Source organism: Lepidochelys kempii, chromosome 2 (genome assembly GCF_965140265.1).
Source record: "Lepidochelys kempii isolate rLepKem1 chromosome 2, rLepKem1.hap2, whole genome shotgun sequence".
Taxonomy (NCBI): Eukaryota; Metazoa; Chordata; order Testudines; family Cheloniidae; genus Lepidochelys; species Lepidochelys kempii.
In genome coordinates, this window is record NC_133257.1 from 194,289,800 (window position 1) to 194,307,151 (window position 17,352).

The 17,352-nt window shown below is 41.9% G+C and overlaps 1 protein-coding gene across 13 annotated transcripts in view; it reads left to right on the forward strand.

The window, feature by feature from the left end:
• Positions 1 to 17,352, forward strand: part of TOPAZ1 (testis and ovary specific TOPAZ 1) — a 99,143-nt gene that overhangs the window by 7,697 nt on the left and 74,094 nt on the right. For all 13 annotated transcript variants that reach the window (XR_012157495.1, XM_073333336.1, XM_073333333.1 and 10 more), the window contains 3 exons: positions 4,228 to 4,295; positions 4,594 to 4,724; positions 7,642 to 7,709. Coding sequence is in view for 12 of the 13 variants with exons in the window: in XM_073333336.1 (XP_073189437.1) it covers positions 4,228 to 4,295; positions 4,594 to 4,724; positions 7,642 to 7,709 (267 nt within the window). In the remaining variant the exon portion in view is untranslated. The remainder of the gene's footprint in view (positions 1 to 4,227; positions 4,296 to 4,593; positions 4,725 to 7,641; positions 7,710 to 17,352) is intronic.

A 17,352-nucleotide genomic window follows, 5' to 3' on the forward strand; every position in this document is an offset into this window, starting at 1 on the left:
TAATTTTAACTGTGTATCTTGGAATCTAACTTTTGAGAAAGTAAAGTAGCAGCAGCAGCAGCAAAAAAAATCCCAACAAAAACAAATCCAAAGACCTTTAGGACAGTTTCTTAACTCATGCAGATAAATGTTGGTCTCAGGGTTTGATAGTTTAGTGCTCCAAGAAGGTGACATAATTATTAATAGAAAATGAAGTTTTCTGTTCCCAGAAGAAGTGATAGATCATTGTCGGTGTTGCAACAGTATTTCTCACATGTTGCCTTACCGCTGATCCTTAACCATGAGCTGGGGGAAATATGTTTAAAGATCAGTTCCCATACCCATTTACTCCTTGTCCTTTTTACTGTGGGCATCAAGGATACCAATTAATGGTGTGTTTCATGATATGAACATGCGTTGCTAAGAGCTGAATGGAGATAACATTGTTTCACGTAGATAATCGGGATGTCAGATAGTAATACTGAAATCTTGTCAGATTGAAATCCTGTGTAAAGCTTTGTATGCCCATTACCAAACTCCTGAGACATCCAGTCCACATGGGCTTTCATATGCTTATAACCAAGGGTGATAGCTTGTGGTGACTGCTGTAGTTTGAGATCCTAGTTATCACATGCTCATAACCAGGGGTCAGGTTGAGGAGAGGAAAGGTGGGGAGTGCTCTTCCAAGAGCTTCCCTCGTAAGGCACCAAAATGAGATACTGCCCACCATGCATTTTGCAGATGTTCAGAATATATTTTTGCATGCCCTCTAAGCTCCACTGAGCTCTTTGAACTTGGCTCCCCCTTGATGGGGTTTCAGTATGCCATGGGCTTTGCTGGGCTCTTTGATTCGAGAAAAAAATAATTGCTGGTATCTCCCAAATGCCACCCTCTTTTGGCATCAAAATGAGACTTGACTCACAGTATATTGTATAGATCTGTCATTTTTCCTCTCCTTACATGAGGAATGAAATAATTGAAATGTCAACATTATTAACTATCGCTGGGGTATGAGTTAACACCTTAATGAAAGAACAAATATCAGACTTTTTGTTCCCAGACTCTAGAGACTGGATTTTTCTGCCTTGATGTTGTTTGGTTCACGTTTTTGATGTTTTCTTCACAACTATAACAGCTAGAAAATTTGTTTTTTAAATAGAAGCTGTGATTCTGAAGAAGAAAGTAGTAGCTTAAGAGAAGTGCTGGTACAGTTAATTTGTAGACCCCCCCACCCCACCCCACCTGTTGCAGAACCCAGGCTCATTCCAAAATACTCATCTTTGGGCTGAAACTTTTTGTTCGTGGTCTCTACCCCAATATGACTTCTTGGTGTTTGAAGGAGAAAAAGTCAGTTAAATTTTCCTCATTGTTGAACCAAAAAAAACAAACAAAAAAACCCCCTTAAACAGTCATCAGGGAAAGCTTGAAAAAACATTTGAGAACCGTTTAGTTTTACACCATATCATGGTGCATATATAGCTGAAAATACTTTTTAAAAGGTGGCCTTAAATGTTGATATGATACAAAGCTGGCTAACTGTATAATGATTTACATAGCAGGGCTGGTCAAAACATACAAATGCTTAAAAGCTAGAGGAGTTTGTTCCACCCCTCAGGCCATGAGGCCTAAAGTAAAATACTCAGGGCTGGGAGCCTAAAACTTCTGAGCTCTTTTTCTTGTTAGTTGCTGTGTAATATTTACTTTTATATAATACTTCAATAAAATTTTCTTAGGTTTCACAGAATCTCTATACAATAGGTAAATATAACTCCCATTGTATAAATGGTGAAATTGAGGCTCATAAATTAAGAACAAGATTATCCAAGGATTAGATGTGGGCACACTCTCTAATTCAGGCCTGCCCAGCTGATGGCCAGGGTTGGCAGTTTGGTTGGTCCAGAAAAAGATGATACTTCACCCAGCTTGTCTCTTAAATGAAAATGTAGGATTCTGTATCTTGTCAGAACCTTCCCTTGATTTGCCATGGAAAGTTAGTTATATCTGCTTGCCATATTCTTGCATCATACATTCTATAATTTATGCTCTATAACTAGCTTTTTCCTCCTGACTCAAAATCGAGGAGCTAATAGACTGTTAGTGGTTATAATGGGCCAGTTCTTTCTTGTCTCTAGGCTTTTTTGAGGAATCAAAGCGTTGAAAACATGTGAATGGTAGTTGCTGTATCCTGATGAATCTGTTCTCTATGTGCAATGGCAACTTTAAGGGTTTACCCTTTCACATTTTTCATCTCTGATAAGTTTTTGGACATAGCAGTGGAAACAGTTCTGCTTTATGAGTTCCAGCATAGCATTTTCTAGCTTCAGTCACAGTGATGAATTAAGTTGATACAATACAATATGCCCTGTGTCTTGTCTGTTTTGATCTCTTTAAGAATGACCCTGAGTCTGCTTTTTCAGTGTGTGGATGACAAACAAAGCCATCTCTTTTTGATCATTGTCTCCAGTGTTCAGACCTGACTAGCAAAGCAGTCTCCATGGTGAAGATCACCCAAAAATAGCTCATTTGCCTCTAACGCATCAACAAGAGCTCCTGTACTTAAACAGTAAAGTGTGAAAATCGTTCTAAATTCAGTGTTTATGATAGGGAAATCTCTTTTGCTACCCAGAATAGAAAGTTCACAGTTGTGGTTGATTCAATACACAATAATGTGAAGAGTTTCTTGTCTAAACTTGTCCTGCAGCGTGCCATTTGAACAGCCCACATTCACTATACCATCTAAATTCAAGCCAAGCATGTTTGACTGTAGCTATTCTAATTCCTAGACCTTCTAATACTATTTCTATGGGATACCATCAGCTGTTCTCTATTTCTAATGTGCTACATCAGCAAAGACAGTATATTTTCTGGTCCTGCATGAATGTGACGTCCATAGGCTCGTTACTCAGATGTAGGCCTATGAATGGATCATCAGCAAGTACAGTAATTAATCTCAATTTCTGAGACAACCTCAGTTGTTTCTATAAAGTCTTTCACACTGGGTACTTATTTTAAGATACTTTGAGCCAAGATTTAGGGCTATTTTTGGCTTGCCAGTTGCAAAGTATTTCAAATCTCTAAAAATAAAATCATGTTTGGCAGTTAAGCAGTGATAACCAGGTAGCAAACTTCTGGATCTCTTGACATTCATTTTACAGAGCAGTTAATAATTGTGAACAAAATAACACATTGTCTGATCCTTTGAATTTCATATGACTAGCAAAGATGTCACATGTGTTGTGGGGAGAAACAGGTATAAAAAGACTGCCTTTTAACAGAAAGCTCCATATAGTTTCTGCAAAGTAAACATGTTGTTTGACGTGAAACTCATGGATAATTAATTAACTTTCTATGAATTTTTGTCAGTCCACTGAGGTATTTGTATTTAAGCCAAGAGTCTATATACATCAACTTCCGCATAATGCAAAACCTTGTACTCTGTTTGCTAAACTTCCCCAAGGTAGAATGTTTCTATTCCTATCTGCCCCCTCTGATCATCTTGCTAAGACTAGCAGCTCATTACTGCTGAGCCATGATGTTGCTCAATATGCCCCCAGGTGTCCCCTGTTGCCTTTTGCAGTTTCTTGCCTGCTGAGTAAGTCTGGTTGCACTTTTCAGATAACACTTTTACTTGTTCGTGGTTTCTGGGAAATAGTAATTTTTCAGACTGTACCAATTTATAAGCCACAATGTTTGTTGAATGCAGTACTCTTCTTTTCCTAGCTTAAATTGTGTAGTGTTGCCATACTGTGTTTCACTCCAGAAGTGGATGAAGTCTGCGTAACATTTTCAGTAAATACCTTGTGGGATTTATCTAGCAGGAAAGTGTTATAAATATTTTGAAATTGGTGAACTGGTTAACTAACACAGTATTTACAAATCTTCCTTATTTTCTGTAACTGCTGGATTTGTCTGCCGTATGATGTGAAAGATTCCCCCAACAATATTTTAGGCAAAGGTGTGATGAGGAGAAAAGCCAAAATTGAAGAACTTTAATAATGTAAATATTAGTACTATACTTACGATAATACTAAAACAATTGTGAATGTGTTTAGAAGGGGGGATTTTCAAGGAAAGCAATATGTGAGTGTAGAAAAACCAACTCATAGTGGGACTGTTATGCTGTAAACATGTTCTGTCCATAGCTGAAAGCATTCATTGTTGGACTGGAAAGCTTTGATTTTGTGTAGTTAGGTTAGATTAGTCTGCCTCTTTACTAGAGATTTTAAATGTACTTTTTGTTTAAAACAGAGAGAGTCCCATTCAAGAATCTGGAACATTGAAATCTGTCACAGATTCATATGATGCACTGCTGATAGGTAAGAATGGAAATTTTTAAAATGCGTAGTTAGGGAGAACAGATATGTAGGTAATCAGTAGCAAAACCCATACCTTAATTATTTTCTAAAATAAATTAGAAAATTTGTCAGATCAATAGTATCTCCCTTCTTCCTTCTCTATTACTGTAATATTTACTTTGAAGAAACTCTTTTAAGCTTTCATATTGAAATAATTGTATACAAATTTCACATATAGAAAGAAATATGAGTTCTTAAATTTCATTGCTATAACAGCTCAGTATGGGAGACTTCGCAGTAATATGTTCCACCTTTTCAGCTAATGAGATTCAAAAACATGATTCCTCAAGTGGAAGCTGTCCCTTGGGAGGTGTAATTGAGGAGTCTTTCGAGGATGGGCAGCTGATTGAATCAGATGAACTCTTAAAGGATTCTCACATGGATGAGAAGGTACTAAAGAAAGTACATTGCATTATGTCACAAACTAATCTAGGCAGGAAAGATAGTAGTCCACATAGAAAATCCTAATTTATTAATGGTATTTCATACTCATGTTAGACTTTAATTTTATGTAGTAAAGAGTACAGCTGCTTTTCTAAAGAGGGTTTTATTGGTTACTTTAATATGTGCTGTAGACCAGGTCAGAGTCTTATTTGACAAACTATTTTTCTGTTTTGTTACTGACACTTCAATTTTAAAATTTTAACTTGAATAAGACATTACCATATCAATTATAGTAACATTACTCATGTCTTACCAATAATATAAATCATGTTATTCTAATAAAAATATGCACAAACACTGCATATATGTCCATTAAGATTGGTCTGTATATAACATACCTAACAAAAAGCAAGAAAAGCAAGGAAGTGAAGTTATGGCATCAGATGTTCTCCACGTTGCAGCCTGCTTTGGACCTGCAGGGGAAGGAAAAAGAATTGCCCTACACCCCTCTTCTGCTGGACTTAAGAAGGGGAAGACAGTTGCTCTGTGGCTGATTGGTTGTGGCAGAAGGGATGCCATATAAGCTGATGGGCTCCCTAGAACCTAACAGGGGAGTTTATAAGCCCTTACCCCTTCCCAAGGGGACCATTCTACACAAGGAAGAAAAATTCTTCCTTCCATCCCTTGAAATTAGAGTAGGACTGGGTTTTTTGGATCTTGTGGCCTCATGCTAATTACCTTTTTGAGTTTGGGAAGGAATTTCTCCTCACTGCCAGATTGGCCAGGGTGCTGTGGATTTTTTCACCTTCCTCTAAGCAGCCCGGGTAGGTTAAGTTGTAAAATTAATTCTGTTGCGTCTTGGCAGATGCTCAGCTCAGGTAGTGAACAACAGGGGATCTGATTCCCTAATAAACTGAAATTGGAAGCAAATTTGCTTTAGTGTGTGGGTGCTGTGTGGTACTCATGGTCTGTGATACAGAGGTGGTCAGATCTGGTGGTCCCTTTTGGCCTTAAACTGTGACTCCATCTCCTAAGGGGAATTGGGGTCAGGGCTTCTGATGTGAGAGGCAGTGGGTAGACAAACCCTCTCTTCATCACACACTTAACCCTCATATGAGGGAGGGCGATGATATGAGCAACAGGCTGGGACCAGGTTAACAGTGTGAGAGGAGTGATAATAGTACTTCGCTGTAAGGTATGGATTACAGAAGAAGGAAGAATGACCTGTACTAGATGAGTAATTCCAAGATAGCTCCTATATGTGTTACTTAATAAAGTTGCAGCCTAGTTAAGCCCCATTCCTGGTGTCTTGTCTTCTTGTAGTGTCCAAGACAGCAATATATGCCAGGGGTGGCCAAACTGTGGCTCATGAGCTGCATGTGGCTCTTTTATAGTTACAGTGCAGCTCACGGAACCCCCTGCATCTTCACCGTTCTCCACCTATCAGACTTGGAAGTATAGGACCTCTGCCTTGCATCAGGGTGGTGGGGTAGGGGCTTCTGCCTAGTGGGAAGAGGCGTCTCAGGGCTTCAACGCCACGGGGCACGCTTGCTGGGGCTCAGGTCTTCAGCAGAAACAGGGTTGAAGCCCCGAACTCCAGCAGGTGCACCCCGGCTCTCGAACTAATGATTGTCGTACGCAGCTCAGAGACTCAGTAAGTTCAGCAACCCCTGGTATATATCCTCTACTCCTCACCCCAAGGTATAAACCTTGCCACTTGAACAACCATCATATACCACATACAACACATCATATCCTCAACTCTTCCCCAGGGATGGAAAATCAGTCATTCATGTTTGGAGAAGGAGATGGTTAAATGGAGAATATTTGTTTTGAGTCCCCTTACCAATTTTTGTGTGTTCAGCAATATTTTCCTGTTTCTTCTTTTTCCTGGGGTTGTGGGGAAAAATCCAACAAACCTCAGGTGAAAATAACTATGTGCATAGCCTGTTTCATGTTTTTCCCATAATCTGAAAAGGTGTTTTTCCTCTATTATTTCATTTATAATAATCTTACGTGTAGCAATATTAGTTTAAGAAAAAGTCAGAATGTAGTTTTTAAATTTGTTTCCCTTTAGATAACAGTAGTTGCCATTATCTGCATTAGATTTTATATAGTAAAATAGTCATGTTTGAGCCCCCATTAAAGTGAGGATGATATGCAGAAACTTAGTGTTTGTAAAATATTGTATGTACAAAAAAGAACAAGATAAGTTCATGCATAGGCACTGACTTGCCCTCTTTCCTGTGGGTGCTCGACCCGGCCCCTCCCCCACTCCACCCCTTCCATGAGGCCCCGCCTCTTCCCACCCATTCCCCACCCCCATTCCAACTCCTTCCCCAAATCCCCGCCCCAGCCCCACCTCTTCCCTGCTCCTCCCCTGAGCGTGCCATGTCCCCGCTCCTCCTCCCACTCCCAGAGCGTGCTAATGCTGCCAAACAGCTGTTTGGTGGCAGCCGGGCAGGAAGCACTGGGAGGTAGGCGGAGGAGCGGGGACATGGTGCACTGAGGGGAGGAGGTGGTGTGAGGGGAGCTTGGCTGCCGGTAGGTGCAGAGCACCCACTAATTTTTCCCTGTGGGCGCTCCAGCTACGGAGCACCCACAGAGTTGGCGCCTATGAGTTCATGGAGGATGGGGCCATCAGTGGCTATTAGCCAGGATGGGCAGAGATGGTTTCCCTAGCCTCTGAGCTGGGAATGGGCGACAGAATGGATCACTTGATGATTACCTGTTCTGTTCATTCCCTCTGCGGCATCTGGAATTGTCCACTATTGAAAGACAGAATACTGGGCTAGATGGACCTTTGGTCTGACCCAGTATGGCCCTTCTTATGTTCTTACATGGGGCACAGTTATGAAAGATTGTTTGATATACAGGATAGAGTTATCTGAATTTGTTTATTTAAACTATAATCATTTCACAGTACAGATTTGCAGGCAAGTTGGCCGCTATAAAAGAAGAAAAAGTTAATATTCATGAAGCTGAAAAAAGGTATGTGCCGTGACATACCTTTGAGTAATGTATGCCATTTCTTCTTGAGTAATGTATGCTAATGATAAAGTGAAAGGCAACTTCTTTTTTTACCAAATCTCATCAGCCTGATTTTATTTACTCTTTTCTTTCACTTACATCATCACTATTTATGTAGAAAATTAAACTGACATAACTTAATATGTTTACAGAGCCAGAAGTATCAGAGGTGTAATGTAGTTACTGTTATATCCTGGTATATTGGACAGAATTTTGTTTGTCTGCAGTTGATTTATTTTGTCTGATGTATATCCATGTCTTATCTATTCAAGCATCTCAGAATGAATGCAGTTGAAAATGTATTCCAGTATGGATGATCAGTCTTGAGATGGTGAACTATAAAGCAGTAGTATTGACTATATTTGGATTTGCTGTTTTGTAGAACTAATAATTTGACCAAATTAAATAATCCAGGAAATAATTGGCTACGACAAGATTTTGTCTAAAACTGCTCAAGTGCAAATATTGGCTAGTTTTTTACTAGAATATGGCAATGTGAAATTCTAGCAACTCTATAGAAAACATAATTTTACATTTATTATTATGTTGATTTATATCATAATAGCTTGTTTGGAACTGCAAGACATTATTTGGTGTCTAGACACTTCATAATAAAAGATTGGAAATGGAGGGGAAATCTAAATGGAAAAATTAAGAAATTTTGAAACTGAAGAGGGAGGAGACTTTTTTTTTTTCCAAATCAAGTTGTAGCCTAGTTCTTCCAAAAACAGGGAAAATGCTTAAGTTGCTGTAATTCACATAACTATGAAAGATCATAATCAGTTGCTAACTGTGGGTAGTGTGAGTGTTGCAAAAATAGAGGTACGAGTCTTTCATTCTGTAGTGTCACCAGTTCTAGCAATACTGGACATTTGCTCTTCAGTATTTACAATATAGATATTGGGAGTGACAGAGGTGGTATTCTTATTAGTCTCACTCAATATTTTCAATAATAGAAATAGTTTTGTTTCCTAACCCTAGTGTTCAGATAAATTGTATATCTGTCATACTACAAATATTTATTTCCATTGAAAACGATTCCCCAGGCTCTGACAAAATTTATTGTCAATGCTTAAAAAATCCACTTATATTTGACCAGTAGGAAACTTTTCCAGGTTAATGTCATCAACTTCTGCAGAAACTAAGCTTTCATTTTTTTAATTAAGCTTTTAGTTCTTAAGCTTAATTAAGTTTAAGATTACAAATGTAATCTTGCAAATGTGAACCCAGGGTTAAACCATGAAGTCATATCTGCCAGTTCATAGACAGCTCAAGTGTCTCTGTTGCTGCTCAAAGATTTTCTAAACTGTCGGAGTGAAAATAAAGAGTGTAAATGTTCACTGCTGCTGTTTAGAACTGTGCAGCAGTCAAAGAATTGGATCAATATCTGTCCATTCTAGCATTGGAATTCTTTGATCTATAGCAGAGGCAGGCTGCAGAAACTATGTACTGTGTCCCTGAGATAGCAGGACACTTAAGCACATACTTAAATTCAAGTATGTCCTGTTGAAATGTGCATGTGCTTGTATGAACTGGGATTGACCCAAAAGCTGAGAGTGGGAGAAAACTTTTGAGAAATACATGTATCCAGTGCAGCATCCAGGAAACTGGAGGAAAGGTTGGGTAACTGAAGTTTGAGTCACTCACTCAGCAACCAGGAGGCTCTGGAAAGTGGGAAAGAGAGACAGACAGATTATGGCTATACTACAGAGTTTACAGCGTCACATCTGCACTGTAGCATTGCTAGTGCAGACACTCTAAGCCAATGGGAAATAGCTCTCCCGTTGACTTCATTACAATAGCTCCTGTGAACTGTGGTAGCTATTTCAGCAGGAGAAGCTCTCCTGCTGACATAGTACTGTTGACACTGGCACTTAGGTCTTTATAGTTGTCACCACTACACAGGTAAGTAGACTACACTGGGCACAAATGTATTTGCATCTGCTTTTTGTTCTATGCCAGTAGTAAAATCCCATTGCTTTAGCTTTTCTTCTGATACAGCATTGGAATAAAGATGTACTCCTTTACTTGAAATGCACATTTTGCACTGTAGAGAGAGAAGACCTGACAAACAGACCTCACTATCTTAAAATTCAGCTTGTGTGGTAGTCAGCTAAATTACTTTACACTGCTGATCTGAAAGAAATTCGATTTAGTGACAATCTACCTACAGCATCAGAGTAAAAAAGGTTGACTATGAACCAGTTTAATTTACCATCTTGACAAATCAAAAATTGTGAACAAGTTTAGAAGAGTGGTAGCCTGGAAAGATTAGCTAATGGACAGGAATAATTAAGAAAAACAAACTTTTTCAACAAGAATGAACTAAAATAATGATGTACTGCTCTTAACAAGGTGCACACACAAAACCCCAACATACCAGCAGTGCATGTGTTTGCAAACTGCAATAGGGTCTGGGGAATAAATTTACTTTTTATTCCCATTTAACAAATACACTTTCTCTGTGCTAAGGTTCACAAATCTGTTATAATGTGTACTTCAATGTCTTTGCAGCTTGGGGACAGAACCAGAACCAGTCACTAGCAGCATAGGAATGTTCCTTCTCCTGAAGTTCCCTCTAGTTTTATCTGCCACCACAGCAGCTAGCAGCTCGGCCATATCCCCTTGCTGTAGACATTTCCTGAGGAAAATTCCAAACTTTATCTCAAATTTTAAACCAACTGTGTGTTTCAGTAACTGCTGTATGTCCAGCTATGTCTGAGGGCTGCGCTTGATTTTTGGGGTGATTGGTCCACTTTGCTTTTGAGGCATTTTTGGTAGCTGGTGTTCCTGCAAGCTTCAGGGTCAGAGCTAGGCCAAAAAAAGTCTCTCGTGCTCTTCACTGGGAGATTGTCTGGCTCTGTGGGCAGAGGTAGTTTCCCTTACAACCCACTCTGGGTGGCATGACTTCAGCTCCCCTTCCCTGGGCAAGGAGGGAACTGCCTGTCAGGATCAGAAAAGCTGGCTCTTTTGAGCAAGAAGCAGCCCAGCCTTGGCAGAGTTGTTTTGGTTCCCTGTCCCCCAGCAGGAAAGGAGACAGTCAAGATTGGAAAAGAACTGGCTCTGGGACAAGTAGCCCCCACTCTCTCCATCTCCATGAGGTGACCGAATTCAGGAGGGCAACATGACAAATGAAAGACTGCACCTGAAGTCCCTATAGTCCATACCAGCCATCACACCTCTGACTGTGGAGTTCAGCCACCTCCTGCTCCAACTTCTCCCTCCACTTCCCTACAGGTTGTGGATGGAAGACACCAGAGACAGCATAGATACCGCCAACACTGAAGAATGTGGTAAGGGGGTCTTTGGGCCTAGCCTTCTCCCTCTACCGCCACTTCTATAGCAGGTGCATCTTCCCTCCACCCAAGAGAATCCTGACTCGTATCCCAGGCCAAGAACACCAGGCAAATCAAACCTGTCTGGACCATATAGATTCCATGCAATGTAGAGGGGCATAGCTTCTAGGAAGCCCATACATGAGCCTCAGACCAGTGCCTTCCTTGACAGACCCACAGTGGGCATATGTGGACACATATTGTGTTAATTTAGATGAAATAAATGTGCCCAAAGAGTAAAAGGTGTTGACATGACCTGTAACTGCCCGACGCTAAATAGTTTTAAACAAGGTTTGGGGTTTAGTCAGCTGACCTCGGCCTACTTAGTTCTACTGCACACATGTAATTTAAAATCTTTTAATTTTTTTGTTAGATACAAAAAACCAAGGGAAAACAGTTAAAACAACTTGAAATGTAAAGTATAAAATATTTTTTTCATTTTAACAACATCCCCTCTTCCCTTTTCTTTTAGCTGTACAGTAATTTTTAGAGGGAAAATCCCTTTATTTCAACAGTCTCTTAGAAGGTAATAACTGTCCTTTTTGGGAAAGAGAGAGAGGAAGTTAGTCGAGCTGGGCTGGAGCTATTGTTGAAATCTGGTCCTGTTTCCTAGAAGACAAAACAAGACACACACACAAAAGGGGAAAGAAAAGAGCAGCAAAGATAGAAAATGCAGCTGATCTCTCTGGTACTGACTCACTTGCAACCTTACTGCTAGAGAAACACTGACACATCACACTGTCTTATCAGCCACTCTGAGAGCTGGCACACTTGTACCAGCATTGGTCTATTTAGGGTATTGCTTTTAGTTTCCTCTCTGGTCACAGGCTTACAGCAATACTGCAAAGTATGCAGTCATGGCTGGCTAAGACAGACTCTTATTGGACTGAAGGAAAAAGAGAGGGGTAGGGAAAGAGAAGAAATAAGGTGAGGAAGGAAGAGGACACATTGGGAGTTGTAGGGTGATGCAAAGTCTCCAGATGGTGTTCAAGATTTAGCTGAGTCTGGTGGAGGAGGTGGTGTCATCTGGGTCCGGTCTGGTCAGGACATTTCAGGATTAGGATGAGAAAGGCACTGTGGTGTTCTGTTGAATCCCAGGGTCCAAGGAGCTGGTGGAGATAGCAGCCATGATGGTGAAGCTTGCTCCTTCCCCTTCTCTCTTGTTTTTTAGTCAACCAGTGTTCATATTTGTTCCCTCAAAGTCTCTTTGAGGATCCCCAAAAGGAATGTGGGTTGAATAGCCCATCTTCTCATTATTTTGTCCGCTAATTAGGCCCAATTTCTGAGAAACCAATTTTGGTTCATGGATTTCCCACACTTCTCTTATTTACCAGGCTTCTTCTTAACCCAGTCCTAGAATTATATCAGTAGGCCTCTTTGTTTGGACTAATTTAGTTTTTCTGACCCTTTTGCACCTTTTCCCATCAACACACACTGTTCTAGGTTATTGTGACATTTAATAGACTTTTCACAGTTGAGCTCACACTTAAGGTAAATGCCGGAGGCAAATAAACCCAGCCTTTTTGAGGACTGGGAGATCACTAGCCACGTGTAATATTTTCAAAGTAATCTGAGCTCAATTTCACTCTCTCTGAAGCATTATTATGTGGACAAACTCCCAAAGGGAGTTTCTCATTTTCACAGCGTGCAGCAGGGCAGATAATCCTTAGCTCCTAGTTTCCGTGCTCACCCTCAAAGAGTTTAGCATGGCAGATCAGTGCAGAAAAGGCCAGGACATAAATGTGTGTGGATTCCTTTAGGCATCGGTACACACTACCCCACAAAGGGAATTCTTTCTCCTTCAGGGAGGAAGGCCCGGCATTTCAAGTCTGAGTTAGCGAATCAAATAGTAAAATATATTTGAAACAATCACCTGCTCCCCACCAAAAAAAACCCAAAACAAAAACCAAAGGATAGACTCTTTCAGACAAGTATTACTGGTTATTTTAAAACTATGCGTAGGAGCTCGGCAACTGCCTTAGGGTAGCCATAGTTATATATCCATTCTGATGCATCCTGGGAAGTTGTAATAGTGGGATAGGAATTTCCTGTCATGTCTAAAACACTGGGAAGGTATCAGGTTGTCATCCTGAACTGCTAGTGTGGGTCATGATGCCATAACTATTGGGCTGTCATTCTCAGCTATTGCTGTAGGTCATCATACCCTAACGTCCAGGTTATTGTTCCCAGCTTCTGTAACAGGTTGCCATGTCTCACCTCTACCACCTCAATCCAGTAGATGGCTGTGGAGTATGAGGGACAGCGGCCCAGATGCTGAACAACCCACAAGCAGTAAGGGGCCTCTTGCCCACTGTTTCTGCATGCCAGCGTCTCCCACAATTTTTGACGTCTGAGCTGCTCTCTCCTCTCTCTCTCTCTGCAGTTCAAAGGAGGATCAGAGTTTTGGAGCCAAATGGTTTGGCCATGCCCCCTCAACTCCTGCTTGCTTCCAGTTTCTCTGCCTTCGTGGCAGTGCAGATGATGGTTTTTGCAGCTCCCACTTTCACATTTGTCTAGGAGGACTTTTTTTTGTCAAAATGCGGAGGAGTGGTGAACCGTGATCTCCCTCCCATCCCCTTCTCCCTCCTGGGCTAGTTTTTGAGCTGTGTTTTGAAACCCCCCAGAGCCTCAGCTGTGGTGCCTCCCTACTGGCTCCTCTGCAGCTTCCAGGTATGGCAGAGTGACTTAAAAAGCACTGAATGAAATCCAGACAGTGCTTCATATATGTGACTCCCCTTCCAGGCATGGCAGGCAACAATTTATGCCTAACTTGCACCCAGCCTTCCAGCTCTAACTCTGTTAGGTCTCAGGGCATGGAGTTGGACAGGCATGTGGGATTCTCTTCCGCAACTCTGACATAGGAAAAATGGACCACGAGTCTGAGTAGAGCAGAGAGAGACTCCAAGGACAAGGAGGACCCCAGTCAACCAACTCAGAGGTAATTCTCAAATGTCCCCTGGAGAACAGAGGGCAGATTTGTGGAGTCACAAATCCCCCCCCGCCCAAGTCCTAAAATGGGCCCTGAGCACCCTGGGGGAAAAAAGCCGGGCTCATAAGCACACAGCCCCCCTTTGTAGTTTGGCTAGGAGGGTTCTGGAAGAGTTCCCCCCAACACCACCATGGGAGAATGGGATCCCAGCAGCGAGAACTCAGGAAGAGAGCTCGTGAGAGGACTTCAGGCCCTCAGCAAGGCTACCTGCAAAAGACATCACCAAAGCCACAACAGCTTGTACGCTGTAAGCAAGCTAAAAAATCAAAGATAGCAAAAAATGCAAAGGAAAACATAAAAGATCTAGGAGGTATGAGTCCTGACTCCTCTTTCTCCTCCTCCATAACAGAGAGTGGTGAATTGTCTGGAGGATGGCCTCTAACTCCAATCAGGACCAGAGGAAGCCTTAGCAAAGGCTTTTTTTCCCCTGAGAAATTGGAGGCCGTGTGCAACAAGGTTGTATCCACTGTTCCGATTCAACCTGAACAAAATTATCAAGAGTAAGCCTTTGAGCAAATTTCTTCTCCTGAAATCGTTCCCTGTGGCCATGATTCCCCTACATTCTGCTTTTGAGGAAGTAATCGGGGATGAATGGGATAAGCCAGATGAGGGCAATCACATTAACAAAAGAGATCTTAGGTTCTATAGGACAAAAATGTCAATTACTGAGATACCAAAGATTGACACTGTCCCTGGCTAAAGTTATGTTTGTCCCCTCCAAAGGGAGTTCTATCCTAAGGACCTCACAGAGGAAAAAAAATTGTAGGTCACTCTCAATACTTTGAGGCTTCCTCAAGGTGTCCCTAACAGCTAATTGCTTTGCAAAGCCATCTCTCTCCTGGCTGGAAAGATCTCATAGCCTTCATGTATAGAGATCAACTTGACTTTGGCTCTGTTTCCCTGGCAACAGTGTTGTTACTGACGTGATGAGATTCTCAGCCAAAGCCCTGTCCTCCAGCTCAGTAACCAGGTGCCACTGATGGGTTCGTCCCTGGACACTTGAAGCAGGTGCTGTGCTTTGCCAAATTCCCCGGAGCCTTGCTTTTCAAAGACAAGGTAGTAGCGGACAATGCCACATCATCTAAATGGTCCCTTTCAATCCCACACGATGCCGCTAAGAGAGACAAGAGGCCAGCCTTCTGACAAGGGCATTCCTTTTGGCCATCATCCTTGCAGAAATACCAGTGAAGAAACAGCAAGTTCTCCCGAGGAAAGCCCCAAGGGAATCCTGCTGCTCTCAAAACCTTTTGACAAGAAATGCAAGGGTCTCTGCCTAGAGCTGAAGCTTGGGGGCAGGATTTCCCATTAACTGGAGGAATGGGTTGCGTTGACCATGAACCACAGAGCTAGTGAACCAGGAATACTCTCAAGTTACAGGCTCCCCATCTATTTTTCATCCAGTCTCTCTTCTCTAATGACCCCGTAAAGCATGGTCTAATCCAGAATGTGATTTCTTATCTCCTGGATATGGAAGTAAGAGGGAGTTCCGTCAGAGGAAAGACAGGGTTCTACTCCATCTTCTTAATTTTTCAGAAACATACAGGGGGAATCAGAGCCATTCTAGGTCTCAAAAGGCTCAACAAGTTGATGAGAAAAATGAAGTTCCGGATGGAGACCCTAACCTCTACACTGTCATCCCTGACCAGGGAGGATATTCTGACTTCAGTGGATCTGATGGATGTATACCTCCTTATCCCCATCACTGTGCCATCGCAAGTTCTTAAGGTTTGCCAATAGCAGGAAGCAATGTTGTTTATTTGATGCTCCCATTTGGCTTGTCCTTGCTTACCCCCCTCCCCCAAGTCTTTATAAAGATTTTAGTGGTAATCCTAGCCAGGCTCAGGTCACAGGGGATCCACCTGAACATCTTCCTGGATGTTCCATCCACAGCAACAGCACATAGAACTACATACCTGTCCTTGAATTTCCGGCAAGTGCATGGCTTTATCATCAAAATCAGGAAAAGCTCACTGATTCCGTCCACTCAAATAACACCTTTGGGAGTGGATATAGGCATCTTTATAGTCAAGGTATATCCATCTCTAGAGATGTTCTAGAAGATTCAAGACCTCCTTGCATTGTTTTGGCACTGCAAGAGGCCAACTATTGCACTGAGCCTTCAATTGCTATGCCTCCTGGTATTGTGTATGGGGAGCACTCTATGGGTGGAGTCACACATCACGCACCTTTGAGGCTTCATTTTAAAGGTATGGGATCACTCCCTGGAACATATAAAATATCAAGTGAGGGTTCTGACGCAGGAGATCAACTCTTTAAATGGTGGTCAACCTAGGGCAATGTCCACAAGGGCATACCCATGTGACTTCCTGAACCCCTGATACTCACAACCGAGGCCTTCCTGGGGAGCTAGGGAGCACACCTGCGATCCCAAACAGTTCAAGACATCTGGAACCTGGAGGAAAGGACCTTACAGCATAAACCTCATAAACTAAGAGTAGTCAGGCTGCCACTATGAAGGTTCCAGTCCAGCCTAAAGAGAAACATTCCAATTCAGTCAGACAGCATGACTAACCAAGGGGGACAGGAAGCCCAGCGCTACATACGGAAGCAATGGAAATCATGGAGTGAGGAGAGCATTCTCTCCTCTCCCCCAGGGCAGCTCACATAAAGGGAGTCCTGAACCAGAAGGCGTACTGGCTCAACAGGACCAAGGTGAACAACCCCAAGTGGTACCTAAATCAGGAAGTATTTGAGTTAATCATCCAGTCATTCAGCGTGCCCTCAACTGACTAATTCACGAACCGCATCAATGCAAAGAGACCAAAGTATTTCACCAGGGAAGTAGACCCCAGATCCATGGGGAAGATGCCCTGTCCCATAAATGGTCACAGAATCCTCTGTGCATTTCCACCCTTCCCATTGTTTGGGAACGTGGTCCAGAAACTAAAACTAGAACAGGCAACAGTAATATTGGTACCTCTACATTGGCCAAGGAGACCATGGTCTTCGGAGTTGATAGAGCTGAAATTGTGACCGCCTCTACAGCTCCCAAAGAGACAGGACATCCTCACAACATGCATCTGCTTCATCTAAATCCAAACTGGCCGCATCTAACAGCCTGGCTGTTGAAAGGGAAGTAATTGTGTCATTGCATTGTCTTTTAGAAGAGTATTGACTTTGAAAGCATATTTTTGGACTAGATTTTATGACTGGTGCCAGGAATCTGAAGTAAATCCTAGAAATCCAGGAATTATGGCTTTCTTAGACTTTCTTAAAGAAGGGTTTGACAGAGGTCTCTAATCCAGCATCATTGTGCATC